General features: G+C 40.1%; 1 protein-coding gene across 3 annotated transcripts in view; it reads right to left on the bottom strand.

Annotated features, from left to right (window-relative positions):
• The window catches only part of LOC109202667 (transcription initiation factor TFIID subunit 4), a 90,802-nt gene that overhangs the window by 33,696 nt on the left and 41,122 nt on the right, over nucleotides 1-15,984 (bottom strand). For 2 of the 3 annotated variants that reach the window (XM_019360565.2, XM_019360568.2), the window contains 2 exons: nucleotides 15,029-15,154; nucleotides 8,830-8,886 (listed from right to left, as the gene is read on the bottom strand). In XM_019360565.2, the coding sequence (XP_019216110.1) occupies nucleotides 8,830-8,886; nucleotides 15,029-15,154 (183 nt within the window). Of the gene's footprint in view, nucleotides 1-8,829; nucleotides 8,887-13,723; nucleotides 14,900-15,028; nucleotides 15,155-15,984 lie in introns of those variants that run through there. The other variant, XM_019360571.2, reaches the window with a different exon arrangement.

Genomic DNA, 15,984 nt, shown 5'->3' with positions numbered 1-15,984 from the left:
TCCGGCGCACAAAGAGAAAAGTGAACCTACAGGCTTGTACAGCAACTAGACGAGTCGCTATCTCCCTCTGAGGCAAAAAAAATCTCCTTTTTTTGTTGTTTTCCTTCTCATTACAGCACTTTGTAATATTCGAAAACACACAGGAACACCAAAGGTACTTTTAAAGCCTGTTTCTATTTTTTTTTTTTTCATGTAATATGTCTTGAGGTGAAGAAAAAAAAACTGAAGTTGGAACTACAGACAACAAAGCAACAAATAAAAAATAAGGTTACAGTGTACTATTAAGTAGCCTGCATATCTGGAGGACCTACAAAACAGACCTTTCTTATGTGATAATTAAATTAAATTATCCATCTTAACCTGTTTTGTGATCTTTCAGAAACATAATTGAAATCAAGTTGAAAACAGATTAAAAGCACTTTTGTTAAATTATTTTTTTTTTTAGAAAAAAGAATTTTTAAAAAGAACCTAATATATAAAATATACTCAAGAAGCACACATGCATGTTCCTGTAACCATGATTGTGCAAGTTGACCACGATAGCTGGTGCTCAAGTGAAATTAATGTATTGTGTATCTGTAAGGCTAGAAGACAAGAATATAATAACTATGAATTGGGACACGCATAACAGCAGGAATTCTCTTTGAAAGTCAGCATGGAGAGGGAGCAAATGTGGAGGAGGGTAGCAGGCTTTTGCCCTGGGGCCTACCTAATGGGGGACAGCGCTCCTTTGAGCAGAGCAGTTTGAGGAGGGCCAGAGGATGAGAGCCTATGAACTCGGAGATATAACTGGCCTAATAAAAAGCAAGGGGCTGTTACATCGTCTTCTGACAGAGAAGTGTGAGGCTGCAGCTGATGGGGCTCATAGTGTGGGTGGATTCCAGTTTCTCCACGACCTGGTCACTTGTGGCGAAGGCAAGGCCAGTCATACACATGTATACGTGCATTAAGGACTGGCTGAACAATCGGGTACGATCTAAATAACACAAAAAATTAATGCAAACAGTTCTTGAGGATATAGGCAATATATGGGTAAAATATATTCCTTTGAAAAAGGCTCTGCATATCTCACGTGAATAGTGGTCTAACTGAATTCAGATTCTAACATATATGTTTGCACCTCAGGACGGATATATACCTGCAGGCTTTTAATTGGAGCCATGCAAGGTTCAAAGTTGAGCAAGAGCAGAATTAATTTGGTAGAGGTTCAAGACATTTCAAGCAATGCTGCTGCGTCAAATGGGCAAAAAAAATCTCTCAATGCCTGAAGAAGAAAAAATATTTGAGGAAAATTATTCTAACAAAAACCTTTGAGATTCCCATTGGAGAGCTCTCGGTTTCACACAAGTCTTCTGGAATCACTCTAAGCTAGAAGTGGAGTGTTGCTGCAAGGGCATGGTAATGTGGAAGAATGGAAAAAGAATGAGAGGAGAGAAGAGGAGAGGAGAAGACCATGTACTCCCTTACGCTCCCTCCCACATCATCTAAAGGTCTGCCAGTGATTGGGCTGGCAGTGGGAGACAGACTGTGTTAACCATTTTTTAACCTTTATTTATCCAGGGAAGCTTGACTAAGCCCCCCGCTGCTTTTAAGAAACACCCTGTTACTAAATCTCACCACAGAGTTCTACTGTGGAAACTAAAAGAATTTGAATCAAGTGCTGAAAATGTGCTGAATGTTCACTTTTAGTAGTTTCTTCTGTAGTTTTAGTGCTTTCTGTGGTGTTAATTTCCTTTCCCTTTGTGCATCTCTCAATCCTCCTGCGGTTTTCATTTTTTCCAACAGCACACAAGCTTCACGTCTGCAGTTGTCCAAGCATCTTAGCAAAAAAAACTAAAATTAAGCCCTCAGTGGCTTAAGTGTTAAAGGTGTTGACCATGAGCTCCCTCAACTTCCCAGCCAAACACCTTTGACTAATGCCATTGTCTTCCCACTTATTTGTTTTTGTATTATTAACAACATCAACTGCCTAATAAAGGCATAAAATGCTGGGAAATCATTTTCAAGATGTATGTAGATCTCTTTTCAATTTAGAGAAGAATACAACCATGTGACGGCAAGTCAATATCTAAGTGTTTTTTTGTTTTTTTTGTTTTAGGAACAAGAAACACTTGTTCGACTAAGTGTAAATCCACATTCACTCTCTATGGGATATCACAGCCCCTTGAAACCGATCTGAAAACATCCTCTATTCAGACCCTTAAGGACATCACTTGTGATGACAAATGTGAAGCACTTCCTGGAAAACATAGTTAAATTTGTTTTTATGCTATTCTATTATTCCTCCACAGGGTTGGACTAGCAAGCTACAAGCAGTCAGTCTGGCTGCCCACGGAGCACAATTTTTTTAAAGTTTTTTTTGAAGTTCACCATCATCATCTCTACTTTTAAGATTAGGCTTAAAACTTCCCTTTTTGGTAAAGCATATAGTTAGGGCTGGACCAGGTGGCCCTGAATCCTCCCTTAGTTATGCTGCAATAGACGTAGGCTGCCGGGGGATTCCCATGATGCATTGAGTTTTTCCTTTCCAGTCACCTTTCTCACTCACTATGTGTTAATAGACCTTCCTGCATTGAATCATATCTGTTATTAATCTCTGGCTCTCTTCCACAGCATGTCTTTTATCCTGTTTTCCTTCTCTCACCCCAACTGGTTGCAGCAGATGGCCCCGCCCCTCCCTGAGCCTGGTTCTGCCGGAGGTTTCTTCCTGTTAAAAGGGAGTTTTTCCTTCCCACTGTCCCAAAGTGCTTGCTCATAGGGGGTCATATATGATTGTTGGGTTTTTCTCTGTATCTACTGTACAATATAAAGTGCCTTGAGGTGACTGCTGTTGTGATTTGGCGCTATATAAATAAAATAAAATTGAATTGAATTGAATCATTTTTGAGTCAGATCACAAAGCCGAAGCCGGAGAAGTCTTCCAATGCTGCTTATCTTTGCACACCAAGATTCAGGACAAGGTATGTCCAGTCTGGGGATTGTTCACAATAGGAGAGCCAGCTGAGCATCAGCCAGCTGAGCATCAGACTTGTCCTCAGCTTCAGTATTTAATTCTGGAAAATGCATGTCATATTTCTCGAGATGTTGAGAAGTCTTGAGTCCAACACTGAGGAGCTTTGAGATGAAGTCCTTGCTGGTAAGTGGGCTGACCACATGGAGTATATTGAGGGGTTATTTGACCCGGAGCCCTTTGAGAGTGCTAACCAGCCACAGTAGGAGATAGCCAGTTTATCAGAGGATGAAACCTGGTAGCAAAGCCCTGGCTCTCATCTCTTACTCTATATTGGGGAGTGTGGATGACTTCACGCTTACCGGGAGGGAGCCTCTTTAATAGCTTTCAAGTGTGTTGTGAACAATCAACTACTTGCTCCTTATGTAGCCATAATTCTTCTTTCTAAATAACACTTATTTTATAAAGGGCACTCATTCAAGCAGTGGTGTAAAGGACAGAATTATTCAGACTTTTTTAATTGCTTTTTGAAGACATTCTGTCAATTAAAGTCTATTTGGCAAGTGGGTATTTCAGCCTATGATGTTGGGTCTGAAAGAATAAGGCCAGGTGGTTCTGCTCTTCTTAAGTGGGTGTGCTGGCTGGTTAAATTGGAAATAAAGCTTTTTTCAGCTTTTTTTTTTTTTTTTTAGCTCATTTTAAAAACAGAAACATCGGTTTTGTGTTTTGCACACAAACTCGTCATTACAAACATATGTTTGTAACTCCCTATAATTGTTTTTGTTCAAGATAAGATTTTTATGGATAAAACTGAACTGCTTCTCACTTCCACAAAGGAGGTGGGCAACCTCCATGTTTTATTCTTGGATTCGAATTTCCCCTTGGATTGCCAAGATCACGTTATTTGCTGTTGGAGATCATGGATTTTTATCCCCAGAAGTAGATCTCTATCTAAACAGCACTTTCTTGATGTGCTGTTTGAATTCTTGATTGTCAACATTTATTTCTTCATATAACTTATTTTTTCTTTATTTAAAAAAATGTTAATAATGACTCGAATAAATATCAATTACCAAAACATAAGCATACATAAATATAATAGCATAGTAAAGACTTTCTCAAAGGCTTATAGTCACAAAGGTCTTCCTTTACCTCACTTTCACATAGGGCAATTTCGATCAAGGCTAATGTAACATCATAGATTCTGTTTAAAGGGATATAAACTTGCATCTTGCTGCACCCTCTTGGTTATCACTGCAAACCTGTCTTTAGTTCCACCATGTGTATGTGACAGCTCATTAGGCGATTCATCCTACCTGTATCAGGTCTACGATGCACTAGTGTGCTTGTGGCTCAGCTGTAGTCTTGAATCCATATCCAATAAAATATGCATTGTACTAGATTACCTAACTTAAAGAGAGGCACAAGGTACAGCAAATAATGGCCCTGCTGTGGAACTGGACTTGGTGAAGACAGACAACTGCAATGAGTAATGACCCTTAGAAGTTATGTACATGTGTACAGGTGGGGGCTCACATACAGATGACACTGGTCATCTGACTTGATGAATGCTGTATCCCATAAAATATGTGCCTACACTGTTCTCTCCTTCAAGGAACACAAGTTAAAAACAACATTTTTTAACAACATGTACTACAACACATGTGGATCTGTCCATTTAAAACAAAAAAACCTTTGTGACTCTATTGGAAACCTATGTACGACATACACCAAAGAGTCACACTACACACCATTACAAGCCTACTTATGAACCAATTGCCAAGTATGATCAGGTGGCACTTGAGTTATTAACTTTCTCCCCAATGCAGCAGTTCAGGTAAAAATTACCTGTAGCTGCACGGCTGTAAAATCAATTTCATCCCAAGTCAGCTCGTATTATTATGATTATCATTTGTCCAATTTGAATCGTAGTGGAAGCTGAGTAGGTACTGCATAATGCTTTAGTGACAGTTTTTAATCAACTTATATCAACTGTGCCATATAGTGGAAATATTAGTGTTCGTGGCTTTATTTGCTTTCGGGGTCGAACAAACTCAAACAGGAGCTTTTGGCCAGATTTTGGCCAGCTGTAGTAGCCAATTTGTCTTTTCTCTCTTCCCTCGTCTCTCTTGTCCTGTCCTCTCTCCACACCTCTTCTCCACTTCACTCGTTTCCTGCATCCAGTTGTGCCTGCAGACGCGGTTGTGATGATGAATCTGTGGCTGCAGTGTGTCTGTGTTTCTGACATTGTGATGTATCTCCACTGGCCTTAACTCCCTCTCTATCTCGCCACTGCCCCCACCCTCACCCCCAGTATTCTTTTCTCTCCATCTCTTTGTCTCTGTCTCTCTGTCTCCTCCTTTCTCTCTCTCTTCTCTCTCGCTTATTCTCTCACTTTCAATGATCAGGCATTGCTTGGCCCCCTGCCTCAGTGATGGAACAGACAGAACACACAGACCCACCAACAACAAAAACAAACAGGAACTGAGCTCCACGATTTGCCGATTGATTTTCACTGGGGGCATTTCTGAAATAGCCCATCTGACCTTTCGGCCAAATGGTAGTGAATAGAGGAAACAGAAGTGCTAAGCCTATCGCACACAAAACCTCTGCCAACAACTATCTGACCAGACTACACTGCTGGTGACAAGGTTGAGCTTCAGGTTGTTGGTGTATATACATAAGCACAATCAGAGGATTAGCTACATAAATATACAAAACTAAAATCCTGCAGCTCAGCTGGAAACACCTAGAGCATAAGATGTTCATTACAACACATACCCAATAGAACACTGTATTTTTTTTGTATTCTGGCATTCTTTTTTTTTTTTTTTTTTTTTTAGTGAAGTTAAGTCTGTCCTAAGGTTAGGGCTAGAGGAAAAGATTGTTACATAATTAAAAAGAGAAGGTTTTATCCCCTTAGAAACACAGATCTAGTCTCTGTAAACTTAAGAACAAAGTGCCTAAATTATGAGACAGTCGGAACAAAGTTCGTGTTTTGGCCAGCAGAAAGCTCGTGGATTGTTCAAAACAGAAATGGTTCATCAATTAGAGAACATTTAATAAATGTCGCAGCAATCTGCTTATTAAATTCTAAAATATCTTTGGTACAAGTCAAAGCTCTGGTCTAATCATGGCACTAATGGCACTAATCAGGCAGTGATGCTCACTCGTCGGGTTGAAGGTAAGTGGGGTCCTCAGGCAAAGATACTATGTGGGGCAAAAAAGACAGGTGCATGCTGGGAAGCTAAATATGGACAATCAGCAGAGACAATGCCGTGTAGTTAAAAACAATTAATTTCTTTGGCTTCAACAGGAGTCAAAAATGTTGTCTCTGCTTTTTGTAAAACTTGGTCATAACACTGATAATGAATGCATATTAAATATACATCCATCTATTTTCTCCTGCTTAACCAACCTATTAGCTGGGTGGGACACAAGGAGAACATGCAAAATCCAGAAAGGCCCCAAGTGGGCCACAACACCAGTGTCCCACCTATTACAATTCTTTAATGGTTTAAATAAGGGTAAGATGATGCAGTTGTTTTATATATGTATCAAACTCTATGAGGCAAATGTGTGATTATAAGTTAACTAGACATTCAGCCTGAGCATTTCGATTCGTACAATTTATTTGCGAGTCATGGTTAACACCTGGCTGTCAGGCTCCAGCACTGATTCAGGTCTGCAAAAGTAGTTTCACAGCACAATGTACCTGGCCTTTTTAAAAACAAATCATGCGCCAGCTCAATTTACATGCCAACACTTGGTTCGAGTATATAACACTCTGTAATTCCATCTCCCCAAAATGATGACTGTTTGGTGGTGGTGGTTGTGTGTGCGCGTGTGCATGTGTATTAGACTACGTGTGTGTGTGTGATCAGGGAGAAGGGCTTAAAGAGAGGCTGGCTCCTCTGCCCGTCGCCTGGAAGAGTAGCTCGGGCTCATTATCCTGATGAAATTTGCGCAGATGTGTGAGCTGCCGACAGACTCTGCAGTGACACAAACAGCCAGCTCTGTCCCCTTGAGCCAGTCAGGTGATGAAAACTGGAGAGGCACGGGGGCTGAGAAACGACGGCCATTAAGCAAAAAAGAAAGAGGTGAGGGAGGGTGGAAGAGGGGAGCTGAATGTGTGTGTATGTGTGTGCGTGTGTGTTGGAGGTGGGGGTGGGGGCAGTTGGAGGGGTTGGTGAGTTTTCCTCGTCTCTATCTAGCGGGAGAAAGCATTACATAAAGTAACAATTTCCAAACCACCTTCTTAAAATTCCAGATGAAAATGAAAATGTGCATACATGCACGCGGCATCTCCTCACGAGGCACTAATCTGGCCGTATCCAGATGACGAGCGGACTGCCACTTAACAGGGAGGAGATCCACTTTGATCACATGGCCCCTGGGGCAAACCTATCGCGCTGCCTATTACGCTGCTTCATTTGCATATGTGGGGCTTATGGGAAGGCTGAGATCTAGTGTGAATGTTCTAAACTGCAGCAGGGCTCACTGTTGCTAGAAAGAAATGTCCGGAAGAGAAGAAGAGAAAAGACAGAGTGCCGCAAGTAGCCTGAGGTAAGTGCACTCGTCACTTTAAGGTCACAAGTTCAATATCACACTCTGGCTAAGTACATCCTAAACTTAAATATTCTGGCCAAACAACAATACAAGAGTTTCCGTTGAATGAGATAGATGCAATTCATTTTTAATATAAGTGGCCAAAAGTGTAGAACTGTGTGAGTATAAATGACGGTGTAAGTCAGAAAAGTGCATGCGTGCTCAGTAAACTTTACCTAAATAAACAAAAGGCTTGCTTCAAAAGAGTAAGCAAGTTAGACAAAACCCTGTGTGCTCCTTACATTCTACATCAACAACAACAACAACAGGTGAATGCTGCTCGTTTTATCCTCCTGCCTACTCAGACTTTTCAATGGAAGCTCCACACAGGGCTCTTGATCTTTGTTAGCAAGCCAAGGACTGAAAGCACCCAGTGAAGTTATTCGGGTGTAAACAAAAAAACAAGACAAAACAAAAAAACAAAAAATTAAAAAGGCAAACTTCCACTGTGAAAGTGCTATTTCCTTTTCCTTTGCGTAAACAACATTAACCATCCACTAAAACACGGTGTGGTCTACTTTCTGAGCTCCACTGGGAATTCATTTTATACAAGACCTGCACTTGAGATGAAGAGCCCCCGTTGTACAGAAAAGAAATGCACTATACCAGTTTAAACACTTCCCAGTTTGCAGAGCTAAGTGTTATGTCTTTGCCTGTTGGAAAAGGAAATAACTCTTTTTACTACTTTTTACTAAGAAAAGTTATTGCAGACCATGAACTGGTACATCTTAAAACCTCATTCATCATATACTTTTATGCTTTTGCTGAACTATGCATTGCTGCAACTGGACTAATTTACAAACAGATATAAAAAGTTAATCCATTTTGCTCTCTCACTATAAATTCTGTTGCACTGTGTAGGCTGAGATAATCGCACTTTTATGTGGCAACAAAATTTACATAAAATTAATACAAATGTACTTTTAAGATGAGATACAGATATGCCAAAAGTGAGTTGAGAAATTAACAGTAAATAAAGGACACCATCTACCGAAAGACACCGGGCCCAATGAAAAGCAATTAGTCAAAATTTACACTGCTGTGAGACGACACAGATGAGGAAAAGAAAAAAGAAGAGGAGAGGAAGAAGTGGAGGGTGTCTTGGGTGCGCAGAAAATCATTTTCCACACTTGGGCATCAATCGGTGCGAATAATTCTTCAAACTTTTTTAAGTCCGACTTTAAATGGCATTACATATGTAGTGAGGCATGAAAAATTAATACGTTGGAGTCGGGGAAATGTCAAGGGTAATGATCTCCGCTGCAGCTTACCTCCTTAGCTTTCTGTTTCAGTCGAGCTTGCTCTGGGTCTTCTTGCCTGGAGCGACTCTGTGGAGCAAAGGAGGGGGGGGGACACAGGTTAACAGCTGGTTTAAGGAGCCCACAACCTCTCCGCTACTCATCTGTTGCTGCGGCAGCAAAAATAGTGCAAAATGGGAACAGGATACAGAGGTGTCAAGGACATCGTATCTGAATTCAGAGAACAGCAATGGAGCGCCCCCCGGGGGGCAGTGGCCTTTAAACCCGCTCCAAATCCAGCCCTAAATAAGCCGCTGGAGGGGGATTCTAATCAAAAGAGGTTATTAAAAATTCTGCTCGAGCCAGCACGCACACACACGCACACACACAAAGGGGAAAGGATGTTGGTGACTATCAGTGGCAGTGGCTGTCTATGTGTCACTGAGAGCCAGTGTGGCTATCCGTTGCTTGTGTGTGTGTGAGTGTGTGTGTCCCTGGCATAACAACACAGCACTTCTATTTTAATCAGCTGCTAAGATCTGGGTGAATGTATTTGTCCCTGGGAATCCTTCACCACACAGCCAAATGTACATGTACAGCTGACCACTGCAGGCAACAGAGGCAGATTATGGCACTACACAGTAATTGCGTGTTGTTTGTTAATCTGGAAATAATCTATGCATTTGATTTTTTTTCCTATTAAGATGAACATAAGATGATCGACCCTAACATTTTTGTGCAAACAAAGCACTCAGTTACTGTCTAACCTGATTTTGGTAGCTTTATAATGTCTTCATTTTATTCACTGAAACATTGCAAAAGGTTAATCGTGTAGGTCTACATATGTAGAGAACCTGTCATATTTTATTTTTACAATACAGCCTGCATCTCAGTGAAGTGAAAAGCTATCTTACTTTCATCTAATTTCTTCAAACAACAAATCAGTTAGAACATGCGCCAGGCCATCCCTATTCCCTTCTTAACATTACCTCCCTTCCTCTCCTTATGTACTCTCTCTGATGGACGGAGACCTGCTCTTCGTAGCCTTACTGCTAATTGGCTTTAAATATATCAGGCAGTTCACGTAGTGGTCGGTATCTCAACTAAGACTAATGTGTTTGCCCTCCAGTCGGCCAGAGCATCCCTCAAGACTTGAGTCATATTTTAAATGGCTGGCATAGCAGAGGGTAAGGCTTGTTGTGAAGGGAGGAGGAGGGGGTGGAAAGGATTATTTCAGTGCGTTTCTTATTCAAGAGGTCAAATTAGCGGGCGCTCGAGCAGCAAAGAGGCAGGCAGGGAGGTGGGTGGAGGATAGGAGGGGTAGGTACAGATGGACTGTTTACAAAGGGCAGTGGTGCCACTGGCATGCTTTACATCTCCTGTGTCAGCTGCCCTGGTTTTCCCACTTACAGGAGTGAACAGAGTAGAGAAGGGAAAAGAGGACTGCGTACTAAATGCTGACAAGCTTTGTTGGTTTTGTGTAATTGAGTGTACTGTGCTTAAAAAATGCAGTGTAGTATAGTATACAAACAGTCTGGGAATGTATTCTGGAGTTGTTTTGTAATGTTGAAATTTCATTTTGTTGCCAAAAATGAATTATGAGAACAATCAGAGGGTTATTTTTCTTTGATTAAGCTCTGGGTTCTATGTGGAAACAGCAAAGTTAACATATTCTCCCAAATATTTAGAGCGAAACTTGTCATACTTCTTTAAGTTACCACTGATAGTATTTATAAATCTGATCAATCTTATTTCCTTTACAAATTAAAGGCAAAAAATAATAATATCCACCAACCAACCGCCGGCATCAAGCTTCACCGTAAATCTTTCTTTTATGAAACTTTAAGTCAATAAACGGCTCACTTATGCAATATGAGAACATAACATTATGGATTATTGAGAGTTTTAACATATTCAGTGATCTATATCTCTCAAATGAAGGCTGAATATGAAATACTATGTATGAAGAAGGTCCTTTACATTTTAGTGAACTGAGCCAAAAACATAACATTTAAAGTGAAATGGTTATTAGAAGTCAGAAAAATCGAACCAAAAATCAAGTTAAATCATCAGCCACTCCCTAACAGTATGTAAGTGTTTTAGGATGGATTTTTCCTGCTTTCCCTTAAATCAGTCTGTTATATTGGCTGCAGAGTATCAAAGCAAGTGTACCATAAAACAGATGTGATACCTATAAAGCTGTAAAGGGGGAAAAAAGCAGGAAAAGTAAAACGAATACATGATTAAATAATAGAGAAAGTACTACAATATTATCAAGCACTGTTTGTGTAGTATATCGTTCAATTTTCTTTCCAAACTTCTCCTTGAACTGAAACGCCATGGCAACAAGAGCCAAAAAGCCACAGACATGGCTCTGAGGTGAAGTCAGACTTTCCTCAACGAAGCTCAGGCAATCCAAACAGCCCCGAGGTAAGCCCTTCTAACAGAACTTGGCTACATTTGCAAAAGTTCTTCAGTAATCCTGTTAATAAAGAGAGCTTTCCAAAGTAAAAAAAATGATTAGAGTGTTCAACCATGTAGAACTGGGACCTGACAAAGAGGATCCTAAAGCTGCACTTTTTCTTTTTTAAACAACCAACTTTACAGTTTAGTTTCCTGCTGAGGCAATGTCTTTTTATTCCTTCTAAAAAAAAAACACAAAACAAAAAAAACAGATAGGTCATGGGGTTTGGTGGCCCTGTTCATCAACTAGAGGATTTTCTAATATCCTGCATGGCAGGACTGGAGCGTAATAATGCAATTAAGACAGTGAGGTGTGCTGCAATGAGAATCTTTACTGTGGGACATTGGCTCCATTCAAAATTAATTAAATTAACCTAGCTTCTGCTAATGTTACACTGCAGGGCATTTTCATTTGCAAAAGATTCTCTTTCTTTTTCTGGTCAGTGGTGATCTTCTTTTACTGAGAGACAAATGTCTTTACATGCAGAAAGCTGAGATCAGAATACTGGCCATGTGTCCGTGCTACTAGCACCCCATTAGTTTTGATCATTTTTTTTTAAGGCTAGCGCAAGTAGTTCTGTTCTAAATGTCATGTGCTACAATGTTTAACTGGACGAAAGTAACCTTCAATCTGGAACAATTTTAAAGAACAGAGAATTAGGTGTCTAACTATTCTCCAGTTTCATAGTTCACCACCTTTTAGGCTTATGTATCATTTTTGTTTGCTTGTTTATAGAGGAGATAGATCATAATCAAAATAAAACTCCGTTATTGGATTTCCACCTTTACCTTAAGGATTAATTATTACGGCTTTAAAAAGGAAGGCAAGCTTTAAAGAGGGAGTAACAGCTCCACATGACTAACTAGCATAAGCAGGATAAGCACATGGCTGATTAGCATATCATTACATAATGCACAGTAACAAGCTAATTCCAAAGCTGCAGTTTATAAAAACACAGTCTTAATTAAAAAAGAAAATTTATAAATCAGCGCGTATTTATTAGGTGTACTTTACCACAAAGACTGGCTAACATACCAGTTAGTTTCCTCCTCTCCCATACTGTCAAATAGAATTTTTGATTTGACTGTTTACAATCATGAACAGAGTTTTGCTGCACTAACCCTTGATAACATGTCTGTATCATGCCACAGTTAGTAACATGAGACCTCAACGGTCATGACGTTATTGAAGCACAATATTCAGATGCCTTATAAAAAAACACATATGTCACTCAAACAGCCTTGAACTGGACATGTATGGAAGACTTTGGCAACAGCAAAGATAGCGTGGAAGGGTATTTTATTAGCACAGTTGGAGCTCCTTGGTACCAGCTGAGCATCATTTAAATGGGACAGCCTACCTGAGTACTGCTGACCATTGCTGAGATAAGATAATGTGCTATGTCACAGAGATAAAAAGGTTAAGTTCACTGTACTCAAATGGCTTCCACAATCATCCCCTTTGGGATATAGTGGAACAGGACATTTGCATCATATGCAATGACAAATCAGGAGCAACTGTGTAGGTATATGGTAAAAATCTGAGCAATGTTTACAGCACCTTTCTAAATCTTTGCCACAGAGAATTAAGGTGGTTCTGAATGCAAAAAATGGTCCAACCCTGTCCTAGCAAAGTGAACCTCATCTGTCATCTGATGAATAGTTAATAGTTAAGATAAAGTGTACTCTATTTGCCAAACCCAACAAACCTATCAGCTTATTCTTTGATGATCTCCACCAATATATTATAGTTGCTATTGTTTTGTAAGTCTGTCAATGTGTGTGCATCATCAAGGCAAAGGCCTGGAAAAAATACTGCAGCGGGAAGTAGCTCAAAGGCAGTTCTGAGTTTTTTGGCAGATGTTCATGGAGACCGGCGACAAATTAAGGAAAAAAAAAACAAAGCAACAATAACACAAAGGGTCTTAGAAAGCTTTTGGGAGAAGTGCTGGCAGAACAGCTTTAACACACCTTGGCAATGATTGCACAAATCTCCTGAACTTCTACTAAAGGGATGGAACATCACTACTCAAACAGTTATTTAAGTTTTGATGATGGTGCTGATATTGTCCCAGAATCTAAGTAACGCCTTGTACCCTATAGATAGGTTGTTAATGCTCTTACCATGAACCATGTAAAGTTTGCTGCAATAGGTGTAAGGCTGCTGGGGGATTCCCATGATGCATTGAGTATCTCTTTTTCAGTCACTTTTCTCACTCACTATGAGGTAATAGACCTCTCTGCATTGAATCATATTTGTTATTCATCTCTGGCTCTCTTCCACAGGATGTCTTTTATCCTGTCTTCCTCCCCTCACCCCAACTGGTCACGGCAGATGGCCGCCCCTCCTTGACCCTGGTTCTGCCGGAGGTTTCTTCCTGCTAAAAGGGAATTTTTCCTTCCCACTGTCACCAAAGTGCTTGCTCATAGGGGGTCATATGATTGTTGGGGTTTCTCTGTATGTATTATTGTAGGGTCTACCTGACAATATAAAGCGCACTGAGGCGACTGTGTTGTGATTTGGCACTGTATAAATAAAACTGAATTGAATTGAATTAAGACCACTTCCTGGATTAACAGAGCACTATCCACACTTCCTACAACATACTGCATGGTAAGATTGGAACAGCTGTATAGGTGCTTCTGACTTCAGATACATCGTAGCTACTGCAAGGAGATGGCAAGAGAAAGCGATGTTTAGAATAGAATAGAATAGAATTCAACTTTATTGTCATTGCACATGTCACAGGTACAGGGCAACGAAATGCAGTTTGCAGAGAAAGCGATGTTTGATTCAGCCTATGGTAAATAGGGAACATAAGAGGACAGAGGAGGACAGAGGATCGCTGTATAGCTTAAGGTAAACTGAGGTAATTTTGCTTCGTTCAATTTTTTTCTTCTTCCATTGTTTTATAAATCTTTCAGGCTATTTTTTTTTTATTTTTCAATTTCATTTTATTTAGTTGTCTCAAGGCACTTCCTATAAAAAGGTAAATGAAAAACGTTACATTATCGTTAGGGCAAAATGTGCCCCACTATATAACAGTCCCGGAACCCCTCACTGTAGGGGTCAAGTGTTCAGGTTTTCCCTTAATATGTCACTTACTTGTCTACAGACAGAATTTGTCAAAATTTCAATATGCAAAGACAATTTTTTTTTTTTACATGAGATCAAAATTAATTAAGTTTGAAGATATTTGAGGTCTGACCCATGACTACTGAGCACCAGTGGGTAAGACTAGATATTCCTGAGGAACAGTCTTTAATTTCTAATGCTACCTTATTCCAAACAAACCCAAAAATGATTAACTTCTTGCACATCATTAGAAAAACATTTGCATGATCTGATCTGACTTGCTGTTTATTTTTTGAAAACAGCTCAGGTGATACAGATGCTCTGTTGCACCTGAGCTGTCAAGACTTGTGATAGAAGGATATTTTACAGGTAATACATGGTGCGGATAAGTGTGTTTGTTAGCTTCAAAGTGCATGGGGGTTGAGTAAGGTACGGATTTTTCCCCTCCTTGCTGTGTCCGGGGAGGAAGAGCCAGGACAGAGGAGCCCTTAGGCCAGGAGCCTGGGAGGACACAGGGAGGTCACTTCATCCACTGGTGTCACACTCTAATTCATCTGTCAGGGCCTGCACAAGAGCAACATGCTCACACATGCACACACCAGTACACAAGTTCACATTGTTGCATGGGGACATAACTTTCACACACAAACACACACACACACACAACATGATGATAAGGCGACAGTAACTTACTTTAGCGGCTTTCAAAAGGATCTCTCTCTCCTGCTCATCCTTCCGCTGCTTCTCGATTCTCTCCAGCTGCTCAAAGAAGCGAAGCTGAGAGCGAACGTCTGCAGACTGCTCGTAGCACTCATCATCCTGACAAGCAGATAGAGATAATTACTGTTTCAATGGTAATAGTTGAACAAGTCCCACTCAGCGGCTACTTCTAAGGCTTTAGCCACATACTTCAAAACTCTGGGTTGCCTTCAGTTCAGATATTTCAAATTGAAAATAAAGATGCTTGTGATATCAATAAGAAAACAGAATATTTCAAATGTAAGACACTTGAGACTCTTCCTGCTTTCTATGTCTCCCTGTCTCTGTTTTCAAGTTTAATGTTAGTCTTCATGTTTCACTGTTAATGATTTGTTTATTTCATGATTTACATTTAAGGTTAGTCCTCTCATGTGTCTGCTAGTGTACATCTATATTCCCTGGGCAGCTCATTTAATACTACACGATTAGGTATGTAGGTATTTGGACAGTTACACAGTTTTCCAGTTTTCCACCACCTCAGTGGATTTTAAATCAAACAATCAATATGTGATTGAAGTACAGACCATCATCTTTAATTGGAGGGGTTTAACAAAACTATCACATTAACCATTTAGGAACTAAAGCAAGTTTTATACATTTTTAAGCACTCAAAAGTAACTGGACATGGTAACATAATTTTAAATATATGAACTGTTTTCAATACTTGGATGAAAATACTCTGCAGTCACTGACTGCCTGCAGTCTAGAACTCATGCACATCACCAAATGCTAGGTCTCTTCCCTTGGCATGCTCTTCTGGGCCTTTACTGTAACTACCTTCAGTTGCTGTTTGCTTGTTTTTCTCTCGGCATACAATTTTTTCTTCAGAAAATGAATTTCAACTCTCCACTGGGTTGAGATTAGGTAACTGAGTTGGCCATTGAAGAATG

Source organism: Oreochromis niloticus, linkage group LG1, assembly GCF_001858045.2.
Source record: "Oreochromis niloticus isolate F11D_XX linkage group LG1, O_niloticus_UMD_NMBU, whole genome shotgun sequence".
In the NCBI taxonomy this organism is placed as follows: Eukaryota; Metazoa; Chordata; class Actinopteri; order Cichliformes; family Cichlidae; genus Oreochromis; species Oreochromis niloticus.
The sequence above is the reverse complement of the archived record's forward strand: the minus strand, read 5'-3'. Positions and strand labels throughout refer to the sequence as shown.